Genomic DNA, 10,323 nt, shown 5'->3' on the forward strand with positions numbered 1-10,323 from the left:
GACAATGTCTCCCAAATACTCAGACTCTTGTCCTTAGGAGATGAGACAAGTTTCATACTTAGGTATGCACACAGAACATTAAAAACAAATGTACTGTAGGGTCAAGATAATAAAAATCAACATTTTTTCTTTCTTTGTTATTCTTACATGATTCTGGCTTTTTAAAATGTGCAGGTATGTGGCAGTAAAGAATATAATAGATGTGAGTGTAGCTTCGTGCTACTGTTTTTATTGTGCTAAGGCACCAACCGTTTTATCCATCATTTCTTTTACACCATCAGTGCCACTGTCAACATAGTGACAAAGGTAAATAATGTCTTGGTATCAGTATGAAAGTAGTTGTGACCTTGCAGACTTGTTGAAAAGGGATTAGGGACCCACAGGAGTCTGTGCCCACATTTTCAGAATCACTATATAGGAAGACACTTATTTGCTTTACATGAGAAATCACAGGTTATTAAAAATATGAGGTACTCTTACACATTTAAAAAGTAACTTTATTTGCAAAAAGTACTTTCATCACAAAACTTTTCAGGGGTATCTAATGCAAAAAGCAAAATTTAACTATTTAAAGAGCTTTATATGCAATAATCTACCTACAAAAAGCAAAACTTATTTATAGCCAGGTACCACATCCTTATTTTGCATGCACATTATTTAAGATTTTCTATATGTGAATGCAGATGGTGTAAATATGGAAAATTAATGTTTATCAGAGGCAAAAGAAGTATGTATTAAAAAGCATTACAGCTGTGTGACATACTTCAGATTGCTTCCTTATGATAATTAACTCAAGTCTAAATAACAACTCCTATATTTATTAATTTGCAAAAAGAATGGAAACTTCAAGGTGTTAATAAACCCATAAGGACAAATATATAGCATAAGTGAATTGAAAGAAAAATTGAAATTATTTTACCTTTTTGAGTTCCCAAAAACTTGTGTTTTCAGCTCCACAGAACAAAGGGTTTCTACTGAATGGATCATATGTGTTTAACTGTTTGCCACCTGAGAACCAAAAAAAGAGTATTTCTCAAATGCTTTATTCCTATCCCAAGATATCACTAAAGCCACCATCTTTGATGTTGTTACCAACAGATATAATTTCCAACATTCTTAATTAGCCAGGCATCCTACTTATATTAAAAACTCCAAGGCCCTTCAAGAATCTATCTTGGTACCCAAGCTAGCATTTGCTATTGCATAAATCAGGCAGCATGTTTATCCCAACTCCTAAAAGATGCCTCCAAAACTTCTCCCTTTTTCAAATAAAAACAAAAGGTGCCTATTCTGGATCAGCTACGTCATAAGTGTCAAGATGGCAAGTAACCTGAAGATGAAATAAGGTTAAAGTCTTTTTGAACGTTAGAGTGCTCTAAATATTTGTAATTTAATTATGCCCAGAAATAATTCTCACTTGGAACAGGTTTTACATTTTCTTCACTTTTTCAGAAGCTTGGGATTAAATAATTGAAAAAAAGGACTTCCAGAACACACTATGAACTGCCTACTCATCATCCTTCTAAAGTTATTTTCAGTTTAGCCTTAAGACAACTGATGGATTTCTTTTAAAAATTTTCCTGATGGCTACCAAACTTTTTATACTTCACAGGCAAACTGAAATTTGGAGAGAAAATAATTTGACCACAAGTCCCACAACAAGTTTGAAGAAATAGGTCTGGCACATTTCTTGATCCTCAAGGCTAGAATTCATAGCCTCAAATGAAGAGACTACGTTTCTAAGATTTCTTTTGGCTCTAGTATTCTATTAATAGACTTACTTTAGCTTGTGTATGTATATGGAAAACCTAAAGTTTCTATCTCACAGTTTTTATTCCTAAAAGATTACCTGTAGAGGGTGAATATGATGCTCAAACAAAAGAACCAAAACTGACACATAATTCACAATATCTAACCAAACACTTGTTTATAAATCAAACTTTCATGTACACATATTTGATATCTTCATATATGTTCTATGTTTGAGGCTAAAAAACTCTAAATATACAGATAAAGATTAAGAAACTAAAACTGGTTTGAAAGTATAAACTTTGACATTAATAGCTAAAGGAAAGGAGATATATTGTGTACCTGACATGTCCACAGTTTTCCCACTAAATCTTCATAGCTTCAAAAGGTACTTGCTTTAATTTCTACGATTTCAATTACTTTAAAATGTGTATTTACTATCTGTAGTATTATTAATTATCCACTATATTAAAAATGTACTTCTAAGGTCTTATAAGGTTATAAGAGTTTCTATTTTTAAGAAAGCAATACTGAGAAGTTCTAAAATTGTATAATATTAATTTCTAGTAAGATCAAAGGAGAAACCAATTTCCTCACTTAAAAATTCAAGGGAATTTAATATTTAAAAAACTCACCTTTCAAATTATCAAAGTGTACCCAAGATGCAGACACTGATTTTTTGGTTTCCATATGATTTTTAGACACAGTTTCTTCTGTCTCAACTTTTTTCATTGTACCTGTTTCTTTATCTGCATCAGTGAATGTTTCTATGTCTTCATCATCTTTTATGTCAATAAAATTTTCTTCATCATCAGATTCCTGAAAAAGTGGTTTAATTAATCTGAGTCAATCAACTGGAAGTCTGTATTCAATTTTTTTGGTGAGATAGTTTTGAAGAAGAGTCACTTATTGCAATTCTGGTGAAACATTAAAGTTCTACCAGTGAAATTTAGATGGAGGGGAGAACCTGAGACTCTGGGACTTTATTACATAAAAACATTCAAGCCCTCAAATTTCTGACATGTTTTAAATAACCCTATCAGGTAGATGTTATTATGTTCATTTCACAACAGAGGAAACAGGTTTAAGAGATCTGCTAGCTCTATAACCATCTATAATTACCTCCTATTAATGCAGTTTAGTGTAGTGTGGTTTATTAGGAGGAAAGGAGTCAAGCAATATGTCCACCTAGTAAACTGTATACCTGGACTCGAGTTCAGGTCTGTCCCAACTGCTGTCCCAACTGAGATGCTCCAGACAACTAAGAAAGTTACTGCCATTGAAGCATAGAAGAAAAACACCAATCTATCTCAGAACCCACTCAATTTAAAAAGCAGTTGTAAAATATACCGGATGATCAGTTAGTTGACTCCTTAACCCTGGTTTTGCTTTCAGGATCTCAGACACAAGATATAAAGCTCCACATATGAATGGTGGCATTTGTTCACAAGTAACTTGAAGTAACCTCTTCACAAAAGCCTTCACCCTACGCAACACGATGTCAGCTTTCAGAGACTTGTAGACAAGGTTAAGAAACATGGCTTGCTTTGAACATGTCATTAACCCTGGGTCCAACATCTTCCTGTAAAACAAAAACAAGATCAACTGTTTATTTATAAAACATTTCTACAACCAGCAGCCACATATTAGAGGAAACTACTAACCTCATCTTAGTTAGGGATAACTTTCCTACTTATTTTAGAGCAAGAGATCACTTCCGCCAAGAGGTAAAATGTAAGTCAGTGACCAGGACAGAAAGAACCATGATGGTAGGGGTGAGGGGAATCACAGAAAAAGAGACACTTTTTTTTCTTCTCTTCCAAGTGGTTCTCCATTCTCTAGACTAAGAGGGCATAGCCCTAACAGTATAATTTTCCTTAGATACAGAACCACACATGAAAAACCAATCCAAGACCAAACAATGAAAACTGACCTATGAAAGCAGTGGACTAAATCTGGATTCTTATCCTTGTATCTACTAGCTGGGTGACCAAAAGCAGTCTCCTCCACATGGTTCTAGTGAAGACCATTACTTGTTTAGAAAATTAAATTGTGAGGCCTTCAGAGAATCTCTCATCCAATATACTGTGTAACAGCCTTCCATACAGGCTATTCTCTTTGCCCAGAATGTTCTTCCCCAACTGTCTGCATGTCCATAATATCTAAATCAGGTTCCTCTATTATTTTCTTTTTTTTAAAAATATATTTTATTGATTTTCCACAGAGAGGAAGGGAGAGGGACAGAGAGCCAGAAACATCGATGAGAGAGAAACATCTATCAGCTGCCTCCTGCACACCCCCTACTGGGGAGGTGCCTGCAACCAAGGTACATGCCCTTGACTGGAATCGAACCTGGGACCCCTCAGTCCGCAGGCCGACACTATCCACTGAGCAAAACCGCTTAGGGCTATTATTTTCTTTATTTCCTTTTCCCTCCAAAGTCCAATGGAACAGGGAGTGGGCCTGTGTTATTCATTGTTGTAACCTCAGTGCCTGGCACTTATAGTAAGTGCTTGATATTTATTGAATGAATAAATGGTTCATTCCATAGCAAATGGCTATGAAACATATCTAGTAATTGTGGATTATTTACTCTCTCACCAGGAACCCAATCTAATTTTGGACAAAATTTTACCAGAAAAATCTCTTCTTTACCTATAGCTGAAATCTGCTCCTGTGTAATTTCCAACCATTATTTTATTATTGCCATCTGAAGTAACACATAATAATCTAACCACAAGCAAAAAAAGCAAAGTAAGTGGAACTAAAGGAAACAATCAACAAAATAAAAAGGCAACCTATGGAATGGGAGAAAATATTTATAAACCATTAACCTAATAAAGGGTTAATATAAAAAAATACATAAGGAACCTCATAGAATTCAATAGCAAAAACAAAACAAAACAAAACAAAAAACACAACAACAAAAAACACCCCACAAAAAACTTGATAGTGGGCAAAGGACCTGAATAAACATTTTTTCAAAGACAAATTGCCAACATGTATGTGAAAAGTTGCTCAACATCACTGATCACCAGGGAAATATAAATCAAAACCACCTCACACCTGTTATGATGGCTATTATAAAAAAGACAAGAGATAACAAACCTTGGTGAGGACATGGAGAAAAGGAAACCTTTGTACACTGTTGGTAGGAATACAAGTTGGGACAGTCATTATGGAAAGTCCTCAAAAAATTAAAAACAGAGCTATCACATGACCCAGCAACCCCATTTCTGGGTATATAGCCCAAGGAAATGAAATCAGTATCTTGAAGAGATATCTGCGCTCCCATATTCATGGCATTTTTCACAAGAGCCAAAGTATGGAAGCAACCTAAGTGTCTGTCAACAGGTGAATGGATAAAGATGTGATATTACAATGTAATATTATTCAGCCATGAGAAAAAAAAAAAGAAATCCTGCTATTTGCTTCATGGGTGAACCTGGAGGATATTATGCTAAGTGAAGAAAAACAGCTATTGTACCACTTCACTTATATGTGAAACCTAAAGAAAAATTGAACTCAGAAGCAGAGAACACTGGTGGTTCCCAGGGGCAGAGGATGGGTAGAAATGGAGGAATGTTGGTCAAAGGGTATAAACGTTCAGTTATAAGTTCTGAAGATCTACTGTACAGCATGGTGACTATAACAATAAAAGCATAACATGCTAATTAGACTGGATGTCCTTCAGGGGCTGCTGCTGTGAGGGCTGGAGCGGCAGCAAGGGAAGCAGCCAGGGCTGCCTCCTCGGCCCTCGAAGCCCCTTGTACGAATTTCGTGCATCGGGCCTCTAGTCTATCCTACCTAATAATAGACAAATATGCAAATTGACTGTACCTTTGCTATGCCCACGATTGACCAGGAGGCGCGGGGGGGGGGTGGCGGGACTCGGGGTGGCTGATTGGGCCGGTGGGACGCTGAGCTCGCGGCGACGCGAGCTCAGCGTCTGTGCCATGGCTGTGCTGCGGCACAGAAGGGGCCTCTGGGGCAGCGAGCCCATGTCCTGCTGCGGACCATCAAAAGCGGGGAGCGAAAGCGGGGGAGCTGGCTGTCTGTCCGCTGGTGCACAGTCCGGGGAACTGTGTGTCCGCTCCAGCACCAGCGGACCCCCTGCCATCAAAAGCGGGGAGCAGGCTGCTAGCAGTGTCCGCGGAGCGTGCTAGGCTTTGCGGGGCAGTGGATATGGCCTGGATGGCAGGTTAGGCCTAGAGGACCCTACATGTGCATGATTTAATCATGCACTGGGCCTCTAGTACATATATAAAAGCCTAAGTGACCGAATGACCAATCGCTATGATGCACACCGACCACCTGACTTCCCCAATATAAATGTAAGCACCTCTAGTGGTGGGAATTTTGTTCACTATGCTATAGCCTAAGCACCTGGAACAGTACCCAGCAAATAGGTGGCACTAAATTCTTATTGAATGAATTACTAAATGGCTGCCAGAATAAAGAAACACAGGACATAAGCCACACTGAAGGTCAGGTGGGGGATTTAGGGAGGGAAACTTGCATCTGTAGTTCTATCTCTTTAATATCCCAAAATATTTAAAACTAATACAGCAAAATGTGAAATTTGAAATATTAGGTGGTATGTATTAGATGCTTTGTGTATTTTTTTTGTATTTTAACTTTTCAAAATAAAAAATAATAAACAATGTTTTCAAAGTATGTAACATAATTGTCCAACAGGGAAACAAAGATGAACTTACTCCAAGTTAGTGAGTAGGGAGTTGCTGAGGGGGCCCTAAAATCCAGTTAAGTCTTTCTCTTGGGGGGGGGGGGGCACTTCGTGTACTGTAAGATCACCTTATTCCTCACATTCACATATTGGCAGGGTATGTACTTACCTGTATAATGCTGCATAATATCGATTCGATATTGTCTGCTGAGAATTCATTACTTGGAAAAGCAACATTAAAGCCTGCACACTGGTATTAAAATTCACAATGTGTAACACTTTAAACAGCGTATCAACCTGCTCCCTCACTTTGTCATCACCAGTTTGGGCGTAAGGGTAGGCCCTGTTCACTCCTGTTAAAAGGGCACTAAGCATTTTTGATTCAATATCTTTTTTCTTGATACAAGACCGAAAAAAACAAAAATAAAGAGTTATTAATTTGTTAGCCAGTTCACTTTCTTCATGGGAGAGGACCATTTGATTTAAAAAGCAAATTGCATAATATTGTGCTTTGGAGCTGATATTTGAGCGAAAGAGCAGCCTTTCAACTTCACCACACACAACGCCTTTCATGTTGGGGTGTTTACTAAGCAATGTCTCTAACAGATGGGAGGCTTTTGTGGCTATTCTGTTCTGAGGATCTCCCAGTTTGTTTACCACCTGCACAAGAAGAGCTTTTTCCTCCTCAGGTTTGTTACAAAGAAGCTCATGAGCCACTGAAAGGGCTCGAGTTTTGGTGGCTACTAATGAATCATGACTTAAAGTTTCCAAGACCTGCACAAATTCAGCCACTAAGTGTTTCAGCTGGTGTTCAAAATACCATAAGATGAGCCTTCTGTCTCTTGAGTCCCTGTTGCCACTGGACAACTCTTCTAGTTTGTTGAAAGGATGCTGGCTGAAAATCCGCAGTTTCCGACTGTCTGGCAAAAGGTCTGTAATGAGTAATTCTTTGAAAGTATCCAAAGCCATGAGGCACTGCTGTTTGCTGCCCTTCTTTTTCACAAGGTTTACCAGAGTTTCTACAAACTGGAGTGTGTGAACAGCATCATCCTGAATAAGAAGAATCATAGCTGCCATCCTGTCTCCTAGGGTCCCTGATGACACAATTGCCTTCATCCAGGTAGAAGAGGCTCCCTTTTGATTATTCGTCTTATTTTTGAATAAATTAATTTCATGCTCATACAACTTCTGAGCCAAAGTTTTGTACTTAGACACAACATCCCGAGGCTGGGGTTCCAAAGAATATTCATTGCTATACTCCAGATCATACCATTTGCCTCCAGGCTTCAGTAACAATGCCGGTCTCTCAACAAATTCAAAGATGTCCTGTTGTTTATCTTTCTTTATTTTTGGTACAGGACTATTGTTCTCATCAGAATGTTGTTCTGGTCTCTTCTTATTTTTCACCTTACTGACTGATGTCCTTTCATTTTCTGCTGCATTTTGCTTTTTATTATCTAATTTAGATACGCTTGCTTTTTTGTTGGTATCTTCTTTGTTGGGTGGTTCATCTTCTGCAATTATGAAAGATTTTGCATACTTGGCCAAGCTCAGATTTTGAATAAATGCTTCCAATTCACCTTGCTGAAGGTCATCAATTGCTCCTTTTTTGCCTCCATCCACAACTTCCTCATTCTCATCCAAAGCAGCGAGCATAAGGTAATCTTGCTGCATAAAAACATAAAGTTAAAAATAAGTTATAAATCTAACAGTTTAGTTAAAACTTCAAAAGTTAATGTGAACCTGTATCTTTGAAATCAAAGTTGTCATGGTATTGCCTGGGCTCTCAACCTATACCAAAGTAAATACTTGACAGAGCAAAGATTTAAATATAAAAAATAGAAACAAAAAATAGAAAAAAACACACAACATAATTTAAAAAAAATTCCAGAGTAGGGAAAACCTTTCCAAATTTGACATTAGGGCCCATAAAGAAATGAATGGGTAAATTTATCATTCTCTCACACACAGAAGACAAAATATAAGCTGGGTAAAACACTGGCAACTCATGTCACAGCAACTGGGCTTAATAATATAAAAGTTGATGCACATCAGTTATGGAAGTAACAAATAACCCAATAGAAATACGTGCAAAGGATATAAACAAACAGTTCACGGGGGAGGAAGGGAGTGGTTCTTTTAAAATATGAAAAGATGCTCAACCTCACTAACATTTAGAGAAATTCAAATTAAAACCACAATAATGCATCCATTTTTTAATCTGTCAGAGCAAAGATAAAATCATGACAGGTGTTGTTAGGGAAAGGGGGGGTGTCACTTTCCTGCATGGCTGATGGGAGTGTAAACTGGCACAACCTCTATGAAGGGCAATTTGCCACCTTCAATCAAAATACATAGAAGCACACATCCTTTGACCCAGCAGTTCTGTTTCCACAAATTTTGATTACACATACACTTACAAATATGGAAATAGATAGGTATTCATGGTTACATACTGAAGCATTATTTAAAATAGCGAAATATTGACAACATATGTATCCACAATAAATGACTGATAGAAAATTAAAACAGACAATGACTTATGCGGGCATTAAACCAATGACGCAGAACTTTACATTCTGATATGGAAAGATCTCATAGATAGTAAGAAAAAAGGATACAAAATATTATATATAGATATAATACAGTGCCTTTTATGTAAAAAATAATGTACATGCATATCTATTTCCTTGGAAGATACAAAAAAGAATTACAAAAATATTGCTTCCTGGAAGGTAAATTGCATGACTGGAGCTAGAAGTGGGAAAAAGACTTCACCGTGTATCCCTTCCTTAAGGAACAGAACAAAATAACCCTTCTGTAGCACGTGCATCTATTACATACTTAAAAATCAAATACAACTCAAGCACAGAGCAAACGGTGTGAATCTGCTCCTGTAAGGTGCATTTCTCCTGCCTCTATTCCACCCCCTCACCCCAATTCTAGTCTCGAAAACAATATTGAACAAAAAATAAGCCAAATTGTCCAATGGTTTCGTCAAACTCAGGGTAAAAGCCCACCCTCTTACCTCTCTGACCTCATTTCTTACTACTCTCCCCTTACTTCACTCTGCCTCAGCTACACTGACATTTCCGTTATTCATGAAACATGGGCTCAGTCCTTGCTTCCTTTCAGGTTTTTGCTCGTACATCTCAGGGATGGGTTCCGCGACGCCCTCATTGAAAACGGTGACGCCCTCTCTCCCTGTGCAATGTCCTCCTTCCCGGTTTTATTTTTCTCCACAGCACTTGTCAGCGTCTGACATACTATGTATTCAAAAGCTGGGGGGCTGTCCCTTTCCCACCATCAGGATGTACATTCCAAGAAAGCGCAGAGCTCCTTGAGTGGGCGGTGAGCATGTGCCTGTCCTCGGTGAGAACCTAAAACTCCACCACCACCGGAGTTCAAAACACTGATGCCGCGAGGTCAGGACCCAAAAGGCAGCCTCCCGACCCGGTGGAGCGCCGTTATGTTTCGTCAATAAAGTGAGAGGGTCGCCTGCATTCTGAGGCGACAGCATAAACACGCTTACTTCGACTTTTATCCTGTAAAGAGCAGTGGAAAAGCAGCGGTGCCGGGAGTGCACAGAGCACTCCCCGAAGCTGGGAACTGGGTCCAGGACGCCCTCCCACTCCGCAGCTCCGGGGCCACGCGCGGGACCGCTCCCCGCGCCCCAGATCCCCTCCTCCGGGAGTTCGGGGCCATTACCTTGGTGCCTCCAAGCCGTAACACTTCCTCCATGGAGAACCCATTCTCGTCTTCATTATCCTCCTCGTCGTCCTCGTCCGAATCTTCTATCCTCCCGTCAGGACCCCAGGGCCGCTCGGCGTGGAACTCCAAAGGTTTCTTGGCGGCCGCCATGGTTAGCAAAGCACGCGCGACCCGTG

General features: G+C 39.0%; 2 protein-coding genes across 2 annotated transcripts in view; one reads left to right on the forward strand and one right to left on the reverse strand.

Annotated features, from left to right (window-relative positions):
* The window catches only part of CEBPZOS (CEBPZ opposite strand), a 17,761-nt gene extending 15,599 nt beyond the window's left edge, over positions 1–2,162 (forward strand). Inside the window, exon 4 of the mRNA XM_079792747.1 lies at positions 1,613–2,162. The gene's annotated coding sequence lies outside the window, so the exon portion shown is untranslated. The remainder of the gene's footprint in view (positions 1–1,612) is intronic.
* CEBPZ (CCAAT enhancer binding protein zeta) overlaps positions 1–10,309 on the reverse strand; it is a 21,777-nt gene extending 11,468 nt beyond the window's left edge. Inside the window, exons 1-5 of the mRNA XM_079792738.1 lie at positions 10,145–10,309; positions 6,606–8,104; positions 3,100–3,331; positions 2,385–2,568; positions 920–1,008 (exon numbers count right to left, since the gene is read on the reverse strand). Of these exons, the coding sequence (XP_079648864.1) occupies positions 920–1,008; positions 2,385–2,568; positions 3,100–3,331; positions 6,606–8,104; positions 10,145–10,297 (2,157 nt within the window). The 5' untranslated portion in view covers positions 10,298–10,309. The remainder of the gene's footprint in view (positions 1–919; positions 1,009–2,384; positions 2,569–3,099; positions 3,332–6,605; positions 8,105–10,144) is intronic.
* Between the last annotated feature and the right edge of the window lie 14 nt (positions 10,310–10,323).

Source organism: Cnephaeus nilssonii (genome assembly GCF_951640355.1).
Source record: "Cnephaeus nilssonii genome assembly, chromosome: 15".
Classification (NCBI taxonomy): Eukaryota; Metazoa; Chordata; class Mammalia; order Chiroptera; family Vespertilionidae; genus Cnephaeus; species Cnephaeus nilssonii.